The sequence below is a fragment of the Cuculus canorus genome, chromosome 1 (assembly GCF_017976375.1).
Source record: "Cuculus canorus isolate bCucCan1 chromosome 1, bCucCan1.pri, whole genome shotgun sequence".
NCBI lineage: Eukaryota > Metazoa > Chordata > Aves > Cuculiformes > Cuculidae > Cuculus > Cuculus canorus.
The window spans coordinates 70482420-70503003 of NC_071401.1; the positions used below are offsets into that span (position 1 = coordinate 70482420).

The window sequence follows — 20584 nt, forward strand, 5'->3', positions numbered from 1 at the left end:
GACATCTGAAGAGTTCTGTTGGGATCCTGCAGTAAGCAAGCAGGAGTTAGGAGCTTTTGGCTGAACAGGCTGCTTTAAAATTAAAGTTTTACAGTTGCAAAGTTTTACAAACAATTTTACTGATGCAGTGTTTGCATAATACAGGAACTGTAATTAAACAAATACTTGCCATAAGTAAATCATGATTAACATCATTAGAACTTATCTACTGGGATAGATTACACCTGATCGCGGTATTCAAGAGTCTTGTAAACAAGTCTTTATCACTTGTAAACGTGTTTTGGTACAACAAAATATTAATTATGTTAGGAGCTTTGATTAGGAAAATTAAACAGCCTCCATTCTAATCAAATAAACTACTGATTAAAGATCAGAATACTATCGCTCACCTCCATGTTAAAATTGACTGGTGGATAGGTATGGTTGAACTTGATGATCTCAAAGGTCTTTTCCATACGATTCTATGATTCTATGAAACAATCACCTTAATTAGCCTTCATTTCCATAATTACTAATCTCAAGTAATAGTTTTGCAAAGAGGAAAAATAATCAACTGACTAGAAAAATTATTCACAAAGCACCAGCAGACTTGGTTGGTTGTTTTTTTTTTAATAAAGGCTAATTAAGCAATTAATGCTCTAATACAAACAATTAGGAATTGATTTCTAAGCATTTCTTTTTCTACAGACCCCAGTTTCTTATCCTCCACAGCTCTTACTTTCATAGCTTCAGGAGGAAATCATGCCAGTCCAGTTTCAAATGGCCACCGCAGTACAGGTATGCAAAGAGATCTCAAAAATCTTTTACAGTCACAGGATTTTAATCAAAGCGTATAAAATTTTAGTCTAGAAAAATACGTATGGATTGTATACAGTTACTGTGCTTGGAGAGTGCAGAGGACAGGGCACCACTCATATGGCACAGGCAGATGGAAAAATGCAGAGACAACTGTTCGTGTGGGTTTTGTTTGTTGTTTTTTTCCTCATACTTTTAGCCTAAATAGGTGTAAAAAGTATCATTAGGTGAGAAGCCTAGTTGCTGGCAAGGGACTGATGAATAGGTGGCTGGAAGCAGCGCACGTGTTCCACGGGTGTGCTCTCTCCATCACCGGACTTCAAATACTTGTCCAAAATAGCAATGATTTCATCATTCAGAATCTGGAACTTGCGAATTCTCTCAACCATTTTCTTCAAAGGCTGCAAACATCAGAAAAAAAACAACAGACAAGCAGGAGTTAGCATTGGAGAAAAAAGCCTTGGTCACAAAAGCAGCAAATGCTGCTACCTCGCCTCTCCCAGCAATGTTCTGAATGTTTCCCTTACACTGCTAATCCAGTGAAAATCCAAGGTTCATTTTAGGTTTTGACAGCGCTGCTTTTTGCACAAAGAAGGGCAATTTGCAGTAGCCTTGTCATAATCTGAATGCACATACATGAGACGGAAAGCATCAAGGAAATCCCACATAGTCAGGAAATCAGAATTCTCACTGACCAGATCAAACTCCAGCACTAATGCCTTAATCTTTTGTTCCTAAAACTGCCAGTGCCCTCGTTTTCAACATTCCATTTTGAAGAGCAATTGCTACATCAATGCTGCATCTGAGTACAAACAGCTCTGATTTATTGTTGTTACTACAGTAAATATAGAAAAGATGTTTTCAACTCACCACGTTCTTTATAACCTCATCTTTGCCATCATGCTTCTGGACTTTCAACAGATGGTAGCAGAAATCCAGCACATCAAAGCGACGCTGCTGTCCCAAAAGCACGATGATCATACAGCCAGCCCAGTGCAAGCCGTCTCCAAAGCACTGCCTGAAACAGGGAACACACCACATAAAGCACGTTACACCTGTATCTTCAGGAACGTATCCACAATAAACACTTGGGTCCAGAGGAGGGCTGCAAGGACGATCAGAGGGCTGGAACACCTCCCATACAAGGATGGGCTGAGAGAGTAGGGGTTGTTCAGCCTGGAGAAGAGAAGGCTTCGAGGGGACCTTATAGTGGCCTTCCCGTACCTGAAGGGGCTACAAGCCGAGGAAGGACTGTTTAGAAAGGCTTGTAGTGATAGGACGAGGGGCAATGGGTATAAACTGGAGGGGGGCAGATTTAGACTAGACATAAGGAAGAATTTCTTCATTACGAGAGTGGTGAGACACTGGCACAGGTTGCCCAGGGAAGCTGTGGCTGCCCCATCCCTGGAGGTGTTCAAGGCCAGGTTGGATGGGGCCTTGGGCAGCCTGGTCCAGTGGGAGGTGTCCGTGCCCATGGCAGGGGGGTTGGAACTGGATGATTTTAAGGTCCCTTCCAATCCTAACTATTCTATGATAATCAGCCTTGTACCAAACTACATCTATATCCCTAGAATATATTAGACATTAATCCAGAAAATACTGCAAAATTGCTAGTAAATTAAGTTCATGGAACCATTAAGGTTGGAAAAGACCTCTGAGATCATCCAGTCCAACCGTCTAAGTTCGCTTTCCAGATACCACAAGCAGCACAAATGGATACTTAACAAAAAATCAGAGGCATCTCCCCTAATTTTACACAACCTAGTCATATCAAAAACATTTAATCCCCATGAGACTTACATTTAATTTTCAACAAAACAACACTTTTGAAGAAAAAAAACTGGGAATTCAACACCACTGTGCTCCTTTGGGTTGCAGGCACGAAAGGAAGCAAACGCCCTATGTTACTGCCTCCATAACTCCCCAGTGAAAAGCACTGTGCTACAACTCAACACTTTTTCAAAATAAGGATATCATCAAAATTAACAAAAACAAGAACTACAGTTCCTGGTTAACTCGTGTCAGTCATGTTAACTTCCAAGTGCTCATTCTTGCTCTTAATTCAGAGAAGTAAATACTTGCTAGGAATACATGCACCAACGTTCAGCTATTTTAGTTAAGTTTAGTGCCTGCAGAGATCTGGCTACTATGGAAAGACGCATGGTAGGGCCTGTTTGCCACAAGATCATTCATTATACACGGCCAATACTTAAAACAGAGTTTTTTTTGTTGAAGATACAATAATATCTGTGTTCATGGATTATGAGCCCCTCCCAGTGATGGCAGCACTTTCCTTTGTTTTAGCAGTAAGCTCTTGGGCACAGGCAAACAAACGCCTCCATTCTGGGTCCCCCTGCCAGTGACAAGGGGAGGACAAACAAAGTACAGCTGGCAGTACGTACTCCACCGTAAACTCGTGTGTTCCCACAGGGATGCAGTAGACGAACTGCATTGCACTCCAGAGGCGATGGAATTCCACACACTCGTCCACGTGCATCACTCCATTGCTCGGCAGGGGCCCGCGCCAGATGGGATCATCCAGGAAGGAGCGGATCCTTGTCAGGATAACCTCAAACATGGACAGGCCACAGCAGAGGCGTTCTTTGGTCAGCAAGTCCCCTTCCCTTGCGATTGCTATTTGCTGAGGTGGAGAGAAAGAAAGGGCACAACCCTTGTAAAAGCCACTTTACCTTAAGACTATTTAAAAGACCACAACCACCATGTTTTTCAGTTTCGCTTGGTTTATTCTAGGAGATATTTTGCCTGACCTTAAGTGAAATCACAGGCCACGAGGCCTGGGCTTCAGTTCAGTGGAAAAAACATTCCGAGAAAATTGTAATTCTCAGAGAATTTTAAAGATTTTTTCACCAGAATGAAGGCAAAAAGCAAAACCAAAGAGTTCATCGCTCTGCTGCTGGTACGAGCAGTAGCTCCTGCCTGTGCTTTTCTGTGTATCTCCCTCAGCTGCTGCTGTTAGAGAAGGGAAAGCTCCAAAGAGAGCACAAACAGGCTCAGACAAAACCCATACACAGAAATGCCAGTCAGGGCTTGCTTGTCCCAGCTTGTGCCATCACATTGAGAGGGCTCCTACAGTGCACCAGCACCTTCCGATAAAAGCAAGTCTGAAGTCTGCTTCAGAGCACTCTGCTCCTAGATTCTACTATCCACATCTCAATCCCCCGAAAAGTGCTGAAGTCAGCAGGAAATTAATGTGCCCCTCACTGACAGAAAATCTGCAAGGACAGATCAAGAATGCTCTCTTTGGTTTTTGTGCTTCCAGGAAAGCTCAACTCAGCTCAGTTTCCAAGAGTTTCTAATCATCTGGCCGAGAGAAGAATAAATTGCATGTGTGCGCTTTTGTGTCTGTGTGCACCAGAAAACTGATTGCTCTTGGTGGCATCTGCACGAGGACCACCCAGGCTGGGCCTTACACTGAGAGGGCTTCACATAGCAACGTACATACATTAGCATTTTCCCCCAAACATATCAGTGACACCCAAGACTCAAATATCTTGAATTTTCGATCTTAGTACTAACTCTATGGATCTGAAAAAAACAAAACCCTGTTGTGTGAACAAGGTGGATGTGCAAGGTTGAAGTTCTGACATAGCTGTCAGCACGTGTGAAAGGAGAAGCTTTCTAGCACTCAGGAATTTTTTTAATTGCTTCTGACGCAAATAAGCAAGATTACCTGGGGTGTTCCTAGTCTTTCAATGAGAGGAACCAAATGTAGTGGAGCATATTTTGATTCTAGTCTCTTCATTTTAGCATCAAGTCTTTCACCCTCTGAAAGAAAAAAGAGAGCACTGACTCATTTAATTGGTAGCCAACTTAATTTTATAAATTGAAAGTAAGTAAGAAAATTCTTATTTTTACACAACCTTTATTCAATGCAGTAGAAAACTGGATAAAGTATTTTGATAAATATAAATAGCTGGTTAATCTTCAATGTGCTTTCAGACAAATACGTATTATATTTTAAAATGTTGCATTGTCCATGCAACAAAACCCAAGGATTTGCAGTAGAATACCTTTAATTAACTAAATTGAAGACCGAATATAAGGCTCAATTACGCTGCTGCTAACATATCTGACTCCCACTTGTACTAAGCCAACTAAATTGTGCTTATCGTACATAAAATACTTGACTTTAGAAGGTGGGGTATAATGAGGGTGGAATTCTGTGTATAACAAGGCTTAAAAAAGCAGTTGGCACCCCCTCATCACTGGCAAGTAGGAAATGTTCTCTGGCAAATGGGAAAATACTGTTTACAAGTAGCTATGGTGAGTCTGGAAACACTCTCCAAGATTTTTAGCTGACGGAATTTCTCTGAGCAGAACAAAATCAGCTGCTCTGGCAGTGAGAAACAGAAAGGAAAGGAGACTGAAGAGCAACACAGAAAGAAAAGAAGCATGAGGGGGGAAAAATAGCTCACTTTCGGACGATGAAGGATGAGAAAAACAGATATCAGAGGAAGCAATCCTCCAAACACTCACCACCGCATGACCAGTTCAGTAAAAAGGCATATGAAAAGTCAACTGGGACCACAGACCACTCATATTTATTTACTCTGCTGGCAGACTTCCTATAACCCTGTATGATCAATTCTGTATGATTGAGCCTACCCTATTTAACATATATCATATTGACGTGCGAAAGCAGACAAGGGGGGCTGGGAGTGTTCGTTAGAGCTTGGCGTTGTTCGCCTTGAAGACCTTGGAAGTTGATAATGAGTTTATAACTCATTTTGGGTTATAGGGTTTGTTTCCGCAAAACAATATAAACTAAAAAGCACCTTCAGAAAAGCCTCTCACCACATTCATGTAGCAGAGTAATATTGCCCTGAGTATCCATCCCATTTTTCCTTGTCACAGCATTCCTCCTGCAATTTGCACTAAGCCTTGCTAAGAAGCACCTATTTTTCAGCCAGGCAAACAGGTCTGAACTCGTTATCTCTGTCCCATAATTAACACGGCGTTCTGAAGGATGACTGGGGATGGTCACTGAAACCACAGCAGCAGGCAAGGCAAGCGGAAAGCATCACAGAAGGAAGGTGTTTTCACTTAGCCCATACCTTTGACGTGAACTCTGGGCAGGATATTTTGGAATGGCGCCGCGTGCAACAGGTCACACACCTCCTCTAGGGACTAGAACGAAAAGGAAATGAGGTGTTTATTTAGTTCCAAAGAACACACAAACCACACCAGACCCCCACAGCAGATTTCCAGAAGCACGCCAATGCCATCACAGAAACACCAGAGGGCAGCCAGCCTCTGCTGCAACCACACGGTGCTGCTCTGAGCCTTCCAAAGGCAATTTGATTTCACCAGGTTACCTTGGATCCTGGAATATACTCCAGCAGGTCTCCTCCTACCCTCAGCTGGCAGTTTGTAAAGGACAGGCTATTTATTAAAAAGACTAATGCAGAATGAGTGATTTTGGTGTGAAAGCGGCAGACGGCTCCTGTGCAAGCAGAGCGGTGAAGGAGGTGACTCACTTCTTGGTTATTTTTACCAGTGCTATTCCCACAACCTGTTATCTATCGTGGCAGGCATATGTCCCTGCCAGGCGGGCTGAGACATCTGACAGCAGCAGTGAACCACCTCTCAGGAAGTATTTCACATCTTTAGGGACAGAGGGGAAGGAAGACTGATGCCTCCTGGTTCTTGGATGCCATATGTGCAGAGAAAATGCAAGAGATGACCAGAAGCAGACACATGACTTTGCTATGCCCCTCTCCTCATTTTTGGAGAAGAGGCTTTGCTCACTTATAATCCCTCAGTGCTAGAAGAGATGTTGATCAGCCATACCCTGGGCAAGGCCAGGGTACTAGACTTAATACGCCTTTTCCCACATGTAGCTACTTCTGGTTGGACTTGATGCTTTTAAGGGTCTTTTCCAACCTAAATGGTTGTATCATTCTATGTTAACATCACTGAAAATGTATGTGCCACACAATTAAGACCAACAAGACCCACCCACTATCACAAATGCACTAAAGGCCTACATTTGACACTGGGGTAAAGTCAAGTTAAGTTATGATAGATGACCACCATGGAAAAATACAGGTTCATAAGGGCACCACCAAGGGCAAAACCAAGAGGAGGGATAGCGAGTAGGGGTGTATTAGTGGAAAGTGTCACCACGGTGGTGTTGCAAAAAAGGTACGTCCAGCACTGGTGTCCCTTCAGTACACCCTCAAGCAGTGAGGGCACTGACTTGCCTGGCCTTTCACCACGTACCCTGTTAGCCTGAATCCAAAGCAATCCCATTACTGACTATGGGTTCGCTGCTTGTCACTTGTCCCTCCAATTATTCTCCACTAAGAGGGATGGATCCTCCAACACCATGAACAGGACTCTGAGGAACAGCAATGTCTTCATCACCTTATCTTACATCAATAGCTTTAATACATGCTAAAGAATGAGTCTTTATTTCTGTGTGGTGGCAGGCCCCCAGCCAGCTTGCTGAGGAAATGACGTAGCTGGTTCACAGTCAGTAAACATCTCCACATGACGGCAGCCCAGACTCGGTGGCAGCGTGTGCTTGCACAGCGTGGGCAGAGCATCCTGTACCAACAGGCAGGGGACAGACTCCCTACCAAAGTGTCAAAAGCACAACACAGGTAAAGAAAGGGAAGACTGCACCTGGCTACTTTTGCAGTCCATAAGCCACCTTTCCCTCTGTAAGCACCCAAAAGCATAAAGACCAAGAAGTTACAGATCTGGTCATTTTGTTTGAACAGCAAATCGTATAATGTAAATGAATGGAAAATTGTTGGATCATAGAATCATAGAATGGTTTGGGCTGAAAGGGACCTTAAAGATCATCCAGTTCCAACCCGCCCTGCCATGAGCAGGGTCATGTCCCACTAGATCAAGGCCCCATCCAACCTGGCCTTGAACACCTCCAGGGATGGGGCAGCCACAGCTTCCCTGGACAACCTGTGCCCACTGCCTCACCACTCTCATGGTGAAGAAATTCTTCCTTATGTCTAGTCTAAATCTGCCCCTCTCCAGTTTATACCCATTCCCCCTAGTCCTATCACCACAAGCCTTTGTGAACAGTCCCTCCCCAGCTTTCTTGTAGCCCCTTCAGGTACTGGGAAAGTCACTATAAAATCTCCTGGGAGCCTTCTTTTCTCCAGGCTGAACAAGCCAAATTCTTTCAGCCTGTCCTCGTATGGGAGGTGCTCCAGCCCTCTGATCATCTTTGTAGCCCTCCTCTGGACCTGTTCCAACAGCTCCATATCCTTCTTATGTTGAGGATTCCAGAACTGGACACAGTACTCCAGATGAAGTCTCACAAGAGAGAAATAGAAGGGCAGAATCCCCTCCCTTGACCTGCTGGCCACTCTTCTTTTGATGCAGCCCAGGATACGGTTGGCCATCTGGGCTGCAAGCACACATTGCTGGCTCATATCAAGCTTCTAATCAATCAGCAACCCCAAGTCCTTCTCTGCAGGACAGCTCTCAACCACATCATCCCCCATCCTGCATTGAAGCTGCAGATTGCCCTGACCAGGTGTAGGACCTTTCACTTGGCCTTGTTGAACCTTATGAGGTTCGTTAAAAATGAGAGGTAGGGAAAAAAAGCAATTGTAACACCATGCCCTAAGGAGCAGGCAAATTTGCATGCTGCAAGGTGGAAGCTGAGAATAGAGGAAGCAGCTGAAAAACTGAACGTTTCACAGTTTCATTCAAGCTAAGACAGCTGAATGTCTGGCAGAGCAGGCACCACTGTCAGCTATCCAAGCAGCATGAAGGATATCCAAGAAGTCCATGGTAACTTTGCAATATTTCAGATGACAACAGGAATGACAAGCAGGGAAGGAAAATAACAGTACCAGACAGAATCATAGAATCACCAGGTTGGAAAGGACCCACTAGATCATCGAGTCTAACCATTCCTAACAATCCCTAAACCATGCCCCTCAGCACCTCATCCATCCATCCCTTAAACTCCTCCAGGGAAGGTGACTCAACCACCTCCCTGGGCAGCCTATTCCAGTGCCCAATGACCCTTTCTGTGAAAATTTTTTCCTGATGTCCAGCCTGAACTTCCCCTGGCAGAGCTTGAGGCCATTCCCCCTTGTCCTGTCCCATAACTTGGGAGAAGAGGCCAGCTCCCTCCTCTCCATAACCTCCTTTCAGGTAGTTGTAAAGAGCAATAAGGTCTCCCCTCAGCCTCCTCTTCTCCAGGCTAAACAACCCCAGCTCTCTCAGCTGCTCCTCATAAGACTTGTTCTCCAGCCCCCTCACCAGTTTCATTGCTCTCCTCTGGACACACTCCAGAGCCTCAACATCCTTCTTGTGGTGAGGGGCCCAGGACTGAACACAGGATCTGAGGTGTGGTCTCACCAGTGCCGAGTACAGAGGGAGAATAACCAGTTTTCAACCCAGGAGAGTGTGTGCCTGTCCAGGCCAGAGGCTGACACTTTCTGAAGCGGAATGCTGTGAGAAACTGTGTCAAAGGCTTTACTGAAGTCCAGGAAGACTACATCCACAGCCTTTCCCTCATCCAGTAGTCGAGTCACTTTGTCATAGAACGCGAACAGGTTAGTTTGGCAAGACCTGCGTTTCATGAACTCGTGTTGACTGGGCCTGATCAGCTGGTTCTCTGGCATGTGCTTCATGATAGCACTCAAGATCACCTGTTCCATGACTTTCCCCAGCACTAAGGTCAGACTGACAGGCCTGTAGTTCCCTGGATCCTCCCTGCAACCCTTCTTGTAGATGGGCACAATGTCAGCCAGCTTCCAGTCCAGTGGAACTTCCCCAGTCAGCCAGGACCACTGGAAGATGATGGAAAGGGGTTTGGAAAGGACATCCGCCAGCTCCTTTAATACTCTTGGGTGGATCCCATCTGGCCCCATAGACTTGTGGGTGTCTAGCTGGGCAAGCAAATCTCTAACCACCTCCTCTTGGATCATGAGAGCCTCATTCTGCTCCTCTCACTCCTGGGTTTGTACACAGAGGGAACAACTTCCCTTACTATTAAAGACTGAAGCAAAGGCGGCATTAAGTACTTCAGCCTTGTCCTCATCCCTTGTCACTGTTGTTCCTTCTGCATCCAATCGGGACTGAATATTCTCCCTAGTCCTCCTTTTCTTGTTAATGTATTTGTAGAAAGATTTTTTATTATCTTTCGCAGACTTAGATGTACAACTCATTGACATAAAAGAGTAGCCACTCTGTGACTGACTGCAGGAATGCCATATTTGATCATAATTTATGATGATGGTCATAATATTTGATCCCATGCACCGTACATGAGACAATGTCTCTCAGCCGGCAAAGTCAGGCACCCCTGCTATCTCACAGACATAAAAGTCCCTGCAAGACTGTAAGAGATCAGAGCAGGGAACTGTTTCTACCCATCTGCCCATCAGCAATAGCAAATTTGCAGATTTCAACCTTGTTATTTATGACGTTAGTAACAAAAATTGTACATTTTGAGAGACAGATGGGTTTTAAACTAGCACAGCAGGCACCTACCAGACTCTGTTCAATGAGGAGGCAAAACAGGACAGCATTTCCCACTTCCCGCAAATTCTGGAAGCAGACAGTCTTCAGTTCTGCATACTCAACGATGTCCTTCAGCTGATGGTGAAAAAACTCCAAGATACCTGAAATCAAAAGAGAAGCAAAAAAAAAGAATCTCAGGAGCTAGACCAAAATCTAGTGATGATCACACAGGCTCACTTGTCACCTTGGGAAAGCAGGCAAAAGATTCTGGTCACGTGGATAAGAGTCACATGGATCAGGACTAATTTTTTTTCTGCCTCAAAAGCACTTTTTAACCAATTTGCCTATTCAAAGGTTGCACTAAATGTGCATTAAATACACTGTATCAGAGCACAACTAACTGAGGGTGCAGGTTTAGAGTTCTCTCTCCATGTATACGTGATTTTTTATCTCCAGCTGTGCAGCCCAGAGGAAATTGAAAGGAGCAGCATTTAAAAATCAGAGGTTATAAGGGGCTAAGTCAGTGGTGCGCCAACCTTCTTAACTGGATAAATCATGCAAAAACGTAGTGCCTAGCTTCTCACTCCTGGAAAAGGGAGCCAGTATAAGAGGTAAGAAAACAATTTCCAGGAGCAGGAATAGAGACTAGGGCTCTTGTCTGCTATTAATCCCGTTTCAGCCTCTGTTTCCCAACCTGCTGCGCCACCCAACACTTTCAATTCACAGCTGTTATTTTCAAGGATGACAGAACCAGCAAGAAGCAGAGTGCGAAAGATACAGGGAACAGGACTGGTGTCAGACTACGACTCTGACAGTGACACACACAGCCAGAGGTGATCTGCAACCTCACAAAACAATTAAATATAGAAAATCACAAGTGAAGCTCTGCTGGCAAGAGTAAATCAGATCCTGCTGACAAGCACAGTCAGAACGTGGTTTTGTTAGAGTTTTTCTAAAAGCTGGTAAAAAACAGCTAAATTATTAATTTAAAAACATGTTACTTCCATAAACATATGTCTTTTCCACCAAACATCTCCCAAAAAATTGTGATGCTTAACATACTAGTGGATTGCCAGCTCCTTCAGGACAAGAGAAAATGGCCTCAAGCTCCACCAGGGGAGGTTCAGGCTGGATATCAGGAAAAAATTTTTCACAGAAAGGGTCACTGGGCCCTGGCACAGGCTGCCCAGGGAGGTGGTTGAGTCACCTTCCCTGGAGGTGTTTAAGGGATGGGTGGACGAGGTGCTGAGGGGCATGGTGTAGGGAGTGTTGGGAATGGTTGGACTCGATGGGTCCAGTGGGTCCCTTCCAACCTAGTGATTCTATGATTCTATGATTTCCCTCAAGTCCCAGAAAGGCTGCACAGTCCCTTGGCTACAGACAAGCCCAGGAGACCCTAGGATTGCCAACTTCTGCAGGGACCCGATCTGATCAACACTACAGAGGTTAAAGCTACGTGCAGGACAGGTGAGGAAGAGCAGAGAGTTGCAGCAGGTCAGACAGCTCTCTGGCTTTTTACAAGTTAATTTTTATCAGCATTTTTCCATTTGTCTGCACAAGCCTGACCCTTTTAAAAAGCCACCAAAAACCCTGACAAAGAAGAAAATACATGTGCAAAGCTTTCAAATTGCACGCTGTGTACAGCAGTTCATTTCCATTACACTGAATTCAGTCAGACAGTTAAATCTTTACTCAATCACATCTAAAGCAATTGAAAGGACAAAAGGAAAGATGGCACAGATGCCCCCCACCTTCCCATGTGTTTCTTGGACACAGCTGATGAGCACTTCCCATGCAGGAGGTTAGACTCCTGTGTTTACCCAGTAAGGTAACGTCTGAGAAGGGAGTACACAAACATAAAATACTATGATAAACCGGACCGTATCTATGCCAACGAAATCCCTTGAAAACATACAGCGAAGGAAGGAACTGTACAGCTAGCCCACACACTTCTACAGAAAGCCTCACATCATCACAGTTAGTAACACGAAACATCAATAAAGTGCGCGGTGAGGGGATGCAGGGCTGGCTCTGTTAGATCTCAAAGAACTGTTTGTCAATAGAAAATTTGTAGTAAATGAGTCTTCTCCCACACATTCACTGGAGATAAATTTCAGAGCTAACTTCAGTATTTTAGCGACACCGTAGAAAAACAGAACCAAAAAACTAATGGAGAAAGAAAGGTCAGGTGTAATGAGTGCTTGCTAAGCTTGATTTATTTAAAGGAATCACATTTAATCTAGCTAAAATGCAAATAAATCATGCCAGCACGTCACAGACTTCCCCCTTCCCATAACATGGGGGCCATGTAATCAAAAAGCTCTGGAAAAGACTGTGTCCATTCAATGCTGCAACACAAAGGTCAGTTGCAATTCCCACATTTTTGACCAGCAGTGAGCACTTGTATTTGCTTTTTAAACACACCTGCCCACCATGGTAATGAGATGCTGCAGGGCTGAATACAGGGGTTCCTGTTTTAAAGAAAGGTTGAAAAGGCAGATTAATACAGCAGAAAATTTTTCACAGCAAATTTTTGATGCTAGGAAAAAAATGCAGAGTGAGGGAACTGAAGAAAGCTTTATTACAAGTCTACAGCGTGTTTTAGTTACAGTATTTCCTTTGTGTTTTTTCTCTGTCAATAAAAAGGCTTCCATGCCTTGCAAGAAAGGTCTTCTAAGGATCCACTTCTAGAAGTCAAGTCAAACACTTTCCTCATGCCAACACTGGATGCCCTTCTGGAAGCAAAAGTCAATTGCATTGTCCTAGAAGTAGGTCTGTGCCATAGAGGAAATCAAACTGGAATATCTACCAACACTTCTGGCCTTAGTATCCACGGCATGTGCACAGACATTGATGGTGAACCACCAGAAGGGCTGGAAGATTCCTCAAAAAACAGTGCATAACTGTAGAATTCACATAGTTACCATGGCAAGAAAGCAGAAGCTGAACAAGTAGGATATTGGCTACAAGGACAGACATGGGAACATTTTTCCCTTTATCTTGTATGGCAAATGGGGAGCAGTATGGTAAGAAACAGAAGCTGAGCAGAGCAACGAGGATGATTCGGCTACTGCAACATGGAAACAACCATCAGTCATGTAGGGGTTGGAAAAGTGGGGGGGGTCAGACTCTCCTCGGTTCCCCAGTCAGCCTGTGGATTTTGTGGGGAATTTCAGAAGAGAGATTGATGCCCAGAACAATGTTGAAAAAATTTTATCAGGTTATATGGGCAGCTCTGAAGGGAAATCCTGAGAACAGCCCGTGTTGCCTACAGCAAATAAAAAGGAGCAGGATGGCATAGAGAGAAACCAGGAGCAGTACAGAGGACTGGCAACAAGGAATGCTATTACCTAAACCCCTACAGAAGGTGTGACTGAAACCAAAGTCTTAAGTCCACCCAAAAGCAGCAGGGTAGCATAAGTCAAAGAGGCTTGAGGTTCATACCAGAAAAATTACGTATTGTATTTTATAGTCACTCTAGGTGACAGTTCCTCTCATTGTCCTTAACAAAGATCCTTATTTCTTCACCAAAGCCGCAGTCTCCACGTACAGACATAAAAATACAGACACAGTGTCTGCCGCAGAAGTCCTGTGGCAGAAATACATCACCACATTTTCATTAATGTTTGAGCAATGGCATTCCCGGTCACACCTCCTTGTGTGGAACACAGAACTGTATTTTTGTGACAAACTATGCATGCATACTGAAGCTCTGCAAAAAGAACAAGGGTCTTAGGAAAGTGAATTTCACTTAACTGCATGCAACCTTCTTCCTTTCCCTAATGTTTTGTGTTGTGATTGGTAAGATACCAAATTAGTTACATATATATAGAATTTTGCAAGGCAAATGACTCAAGTTTTTTCTGCTCCTTCTCTCCAAGAAAGCAGTTTTAATTAAACCCCTCTATTCCTGCAGATGGGATGACATTAGGTGTCATAATAATTGATTTTATAATCCCAGTTTCTGATTTACACAGATTTCAACAGAAGCAAAGGCTGCTGATATAAAACAGATCTAGTAAAGTATAGAAGATTGCTAAAGGATTAGGTTTCATCTCAGCTTCCAAAATCCTATCTCAGTAGCGCTCAAACAGCAGATGCCAAGTTTCAGCTGTGCAGTCTGTACACTAATTAATTCAGGAAGTCAGACCAAGTCCACACACGCAATGGAAAGCTGGTTGGATTTCTTCCCTTTGGTTATCTTTCATTTGCTGTAAAACAATCTCAATTCACACCTACAGACTCAAATCAAACACATTCCAGAGCTTGTAACTATTCTGGTACCTAAAAGATTAGGCTGAAAATTGGCTACTAATTCTAGAACTAAATTGCTGACTAACAACAAACCAGACCCTGAATATAATTGTTGGTCTAGTTGTGTCACGGCTTATTTTCTGCAGAGGACTGACTTGTCTATTGCCAAATAAAATCCGTCAATCTGCAACAAAAATACCTGCTCCTAAGACACGGAGTGCTATACTGACCTTTAGTTTATGTTCTCTTTCACAGACCTTCAAATGCTAGCTACAAATAATTCCTTAGCTCACATCAGACATAACGAACTCTGCATATCAGCAGTCAACGCCATTCCTTTCAACAGAAATGTCTGTAGGGCTTAAGCATTTACATGTATCTGGGAATTATGAGCACTGAGCCTGTGCACTGTGTTTATTTTGCTAGAAAGAACAATTATTTGGTTCTGCGGATCTGATCAGTCCTTACAGCCCTTTCACAATTATCTAGGTGATTTGGGTTGCCCTCAAATTCTTTTGAATAGTCTGTGATTCCCTCCCAAATCTTTCTCCTATGTTCCAGAAAAAAAACATGAATAAATATCCTTCATACTCTTCCCCATGAGGACTCAAGCCATTGTGCCCCCAACAAGAAATTAACTTATTCTCCTATTTGTCCAAGTTTGATCAAAAGCCTGAGAAAATGGGAAGCATTACAAGCCCTTTTGCGTGTCCCTAGTGATGCTTCCCCAGCAGCCTCTAGCCACTACTGTCCTTCACCATGCTTCCCAGCCCAGGCTGCCTCCCGTTCCTATTAGGCCCTGAACTAAAATATTCCAGAAAAAGGAGAAGCGGGAACTGTGTTCCCAGTTGCTGTGCTGAGGCAGCTCAAAAAGTGTTGCCAGCAGCACAATCAGACCAGGCAGAGGTGGGAACGCAGCATCTGGCAGCACAGGGCACTGGAGGCTTCCCCAAACTCCCATGTGAACATGTGGGATCATGACCTGGCAGAATGAGGTGCAGCAGCTTTGGGTGGTTTGTTCCTTTGATTTTTAAGGAAGAAACACAGAAATGCTATACTTAGGAAAAAAAATACACAATTAAGACTACCTTCTCACCAAGCTTATAATATCTTGCTAAGCTCATGGATTTTTTTTAAAGAACTTTCTTCTGGAGAGGTGATATACCAATGACAGAACTCTAAGACTCATCTCACAACAGAGCTGACAAACTGCTTTCCTTACTGTGTCCAATGACACTTCAGAGTGGCAGGACATGAAATACTCATTTTTCGAAAGCCAAAATGCCATATCCAAATACTAGAAAAACAGCACAAGAAAATGATACCTCCAAAATGAAATTTCAAGTTTAAATTCTTATAGGCCAATATTCCCTTAAAAGATTTAGTGACTTTGAAAGGTCCCTTTAAAAATCCTTATGCTTAATGTATTTTTAGACAAATATTTTTATGACTACCAGATGAGCAAGTTCCCCACTGCTTTAGACTGTTCCTATGGAAACAAACCCATTGGCGAACAGAAGTCCTGAACGAGTCTATACCCTGCTCCTTTTAGCAGGAATAAATCACTGTTTAGAAATCCACAGGTCTCATGGGCTGATTCGGTAGGGCTCAAGTAATTGCGATCAATGAAGTCCAAACAAAGCTCTTCAAATGAAAATCTGAAGTGTATGAAATAGCTAGAGGCTTAGTTTCCGAGCCTACTTAAATCGCTTTGCGTACGGAGCATGGACTCAGGAAATTAATTCTGAATTACAACAAGACAGATGAGGGTCTACATACTTAGCCTGTAGATCAGAATCACAGCTTTGGTCTGTATGTGTAGGTAGTGCCAATTATAAAGAAGTGATTAAATTATTTGTTACGAAAGAATAGAAGCAGCATACACACAAGCTCCATAGCATTTAAACGTACTACTACAACTACTAGCTCCTGCAGGAAGATTTCAGAGGCAGAGGGAAAAGACATGAATTACCTTGCATTTTCTGTGGTGAACCGAGTAAACAAGGTGTGGCAAAGACTGCTGCAGAGGAGAAATCAGCACAGAAAGGAGAGGACAGTAATTCAAATCAAGCACAGTTTAAACCTGCCCTTCTACAATCTGGCAGTTTCTCTCAAGATGCCAGATGAGGGGTAAAATCTACAGCACATCCTCACTGCAGAGAACATTTTCTTTTATCAGTCAAAGCTGCTCCAAGGGCAGCTCAAGGCCTCCGTGATGGAGAGGTGTCAAGACAGTGCAGCGTGATTCTCCAACGATATGAGAAAAACATGATGATGCACTGAGCTTCCACAAGCATTTTCTGTCTAGCATGTTTGAAAAGAAAAGGAGAAGCAGTGTGACAGTGCTATAAAGACTGTCTCTGCCATTTCTTGGAAGAGACTCTCCAGGAAGTTATTAAGTGTTCACTGCTAGAAAGAGTTCGGAACAGGAAAAATAGATGTGTCAAGAAAAAACCTGTTAGAAACAGGGACAGTGAAGGAGCACAGAATCAGATTGATTTTTGAGATCCAGTCTAAATCTAATTGCTATGATCTTCCTTCACAACACCAAGGGTCACTCTGATCACTCGGTACAGTAGGCATCTAAGCCTAGAGGATTTCTTTTGCAAAAGTAAATATGACGGCAGTTTTGTGACCTCTACAGACAGGGCAAGTGACGGAGGATTTCAAAACGTTTTAATCAATCCCGTGAAAGCTACCATTGTACAAGTAAAGTGCAATGAACCTCAAGAGAAAGTTTCTGGTTAAATACCTGGGCATCTCCTGCCAAATACTTAATCCTTACAGGTGAGGATTTCTGCCAAGAGACTATAAGTTTCCTAATGCCACCAGCAGCATCGCACACCCTGGTGATGCATAATCTATATTTGGGAATACCTACTGCTTGTGTGGTCAGACCTTAATGAGTGGCCAAAACCCTCAGACCGATTACTTTTTATACCGCTAACTACTGTGATTCATCCATTTCTACACTACAGGCAGAAAAGCAGGAAGGAAGCGCTTAGTAAGTCCTTGATTTCGTTCAACATTGGTAATGAGCGTCAAGCAAGCTGTGGGAAGCAGAAAGAAACCAACCTCATTCCAGCTGGAGTGGCATTTAATAAACCTAAGCCACTCTGGAAAAATAGAGATATACTCAGGAGGTGGGTGGTACATGGAAGGACTAATTTGTGTTAATTAGAAGTTGCGGAGGAGGAATATTTTGAAGGGGGGGGAGGCAGTTTCAGATTTTCAGTGAACAATGTGATAAATACTAATTAGCCAATTATTTCTCTATAGTGGCAAGCAGCTTTCAAAGTAATCTCTTCTGCAACTGTCACACCTCCTGTTAAGTGGCTAAGATGCACCCCACACAAGCCTCAAACATAACTATTCTGACAGGACCAGTTTGCCTCTCAGCAGTAGCACTCCTTTCATCTCACATTTTATAAGGGCAAAGGAAGAAGGAGTAAAGGCTTTTCCAAAGAATTGGGGCTATCTAAATTAGACATTTAAACAAAACAAGTGTGAGAGGCTAGCATACTTATGAGAAAGACTAGGAATAGAAACTATTGCGAACATCCTACCTCAAGATAAATTATATCATAAGGCTGCCTAAACACAGACTGTTATCCTTTTATTTGCCCTAAGCATAGAATTCTTAAAACTTTATTTAAAATACTTTCAGAAAGCCCAGCATTCAATGATTCATGTTATGAGAAAAAGGAAAGACTAAGTGCAGATTATTGGGAGTGAGTAAAGAGGGAGGGAAAGAGAGAGGTAAACACGATCCAGAAGACGGTAGTTAGTACCAGCTTATTAAGGCTACTATGGTAACACCAAACATGAACTAACCTGGAGAACCATACTCATGTCTTGGTAACCTACATATCTTAGGCATCACTTCCATTAGGGTCTTCACATACTGAAGAATCGTCCCTTGTAGCTACGAGAAAACAGATGTGTGTAAACATGTCAGTGTTATTGAAGTAAGAAACTTTACCAAAAAACTGCATTCAAACTACATATGAATTGAACAAGCTCTAAAAATATTCCACTTAATTCTGTCAGTCATCATCTTCAAAAAGACAACTTTTTCACATCAAAGTTACACTTTCCTTTGTATTTCCTGTAGCAAAAGGTGGCTAACGCAGAGTGGTACAACCACTACTGCCAGGAGGGTAAAACTACAGAAATCATGTTCTTCTCTTGCAGATTGTCTCTGACTGACTAACTAACCTTCAGATTTTTGTTAAAAAGGGTTGCATTTGAAAGTTTTCAAAAGCCATAACTGAAAAATCTTTAGCATTAGGTATGTCTGCAACAGCTTATACTGGCTACTCCAGATGCACCAGTTAAGACATAGTTCCAGCCTGCAGTCTTCTTTCCTCCCACTAGACACTTACATCTGTCTCCCCACATCTAAGCATCTGCACCAGTCATCAGCAGGATACCTCCCTCCAGGTCTTTTAACCTCCTTTATAAACACCCAAGCGTTCAATGCTACCTCCAATGAATGGAGAACATTTACCACTTAAATAAATATGTTTTAAAAATCCCCCCAAAACCCAAAAAAACAACACTGAACCCCAAAACACGCACACAAAAAAAAATCTGTATTTTCCTATTTTCCTGGAGAGTAGACCATAGCACCCCTTCAAGCAGGCTCCAGCCTTTCTAGAATGTCCAAAACATACTTAGAACATCACGGGAATTACTGTAAAACTGCCGAATGTGTCAAGTGTCTGAAGTGAGATTATGAAAACTAGAGCTATCCCCTGGTATAACTGGATTGTTTTAGCAGCATGCTCCTAACAGGCAACATAGGGAGTAAAAGGCCATTTCTTTAGCCTAAATTTAACCACAAGGCATCATGACTGTACACATAGATATTAATAATACAGCAAACAGCCAGCCCCTCAACCTCCTCCTAGTTACAGAAAAAGCCCTTTCCAGGCTGTTTGGATAACTTCATCAACATCTGGTATGAGCACTCTTCTAAATAGGCTTGAAGTCATCCATTGCTAGATCAAGCACAGAGATTAAATATTCCTTGTTATTAAGGTATCATCTGTCAATGATGTTATTAATGAAAGCCCTGAAGTTAGGCAAGGCAGAAAGCACACTCCACTTATTCTCAAAAAATATCAAGAAAGTGAATTTACAGTACAATCTTTAGGTTGAAATCAACTAATATAAAACATTCCTACTTTTTCAGAGTTTACCCAGAACGTAACAGTTCTCCACAAATTAAATTCATCTCCAATTTAAAATCCAAGGCTTTCAGAAAACTGCTTAGACTACCCAAGGCACACCACCTATTGCTTTCACAAGACATCAAGTACTCTCAAAACACAGCTTACACTGAACTTCAATGGGAGTAAAATTTTAATTAGTTTTATCAGAGATCTTACTTTCACTTTGTTTTTCTTGAGACATTTCCTATCAGAGGGCATTTGGAATAACAAAAAAGAAAGACAATTGTCATACCAGGCTCTTGACAACTTTCAGTAACTCCTCCATCACCACAGCAATACCCTGATACCCAAGAAGTCTACAGATGACTTTAAAGTGAGGGGGACCAACAAAATTCCTGTAGTTGCTGTAGATGCTGGAATACGCCAGATTCAATGCCTAAAACAAGAAAACCAATGTGATTAATGACAATTTCAGCTGACTGTATTTTTACTACAGTCTCATTTAAACAGCATTTTAAAGCATATTAAAAATAAAATAATAACTTCATATATCATTCTGTCTCCAAAAAGTTAAAATACAAAGCTTCCCATTTGTAAAGCAGGAACTCCAACCAAAATCTCCATATTAGCAAGAAAAAATTGTGAACACCTTTTTCAACTGGCATCTTCCTTTTACTACTTATAAAGTCATGAACATTTCCTCTCTTGTATTTTTCTGTTTATACAGACATAAAAGGATAGAAATAGTCAATGCCAATGTTCATATCCCTGAATTTAAAGCACAGCTTCTATTCCCATATCATCCATTTTATGTACAAAACATCTTGAGAGGAGTTACTTTAATTTTCAGTTCATAACAGGTGTTTTAAGTCGCTGAGGACTCAACCACA

The 20584-nt window shown here is 42.6% G+C and overlaps 1 protein-coding gene across 4 annotated transcripts in view; it reads right to left on the reverse strand.

Annotated features, from left to right (window-relative positions):
- Nucleotides 1-102: 102 nt before the first annotated feature.
- Nucleotides 103-20584, reverse strand: part of CYFIP1 (cytoplasmic FMR1 interacting protein 1) — a 93515-nt gene continuing 73033 nt past the window's right edge. For all 4 annotated transcript variants that reach the window (XM_054055712.1, XM_054055717.1, XM_054055707.1 and 1 more), the window contains exons 24-31: nucleotides 19987-20130; nucleotides 18352-18442; nucleotides 10294-10424; nucleotides 5871-5943; nucleotides 4487-4581; nucleotides 3198-3436; nucleotides 1666-1813; nucleotides 103-1196 (exon numbers count right to left, since the gene is read on the reverse strand). In XM_054055712.1, the coding sequence (XP_053911687.1) occupies nucleotides 1032-1196; nucleotides 1666-1813; nucleotides 3198-3436; nucleotides 4487-4581; nucleotides 5871-5943; nucleotides 10294-10424; nucleotides 18352-18442; nucleotides 19987-20130 (1086 nt within the window). In that variant the 3' untranslated portion in view covers nucleotides 103-1031. The remainder of the gene's footprint in view (nucleotides 1197-1665; nucleotides 1814-3197; nucleotides 3437-4486; nucleotides 4582-5870; nucleotides 5944-10293; nucleotides 10425-18351; nucleotides 18443-19986; nucleotides 20131-20584) is intronic.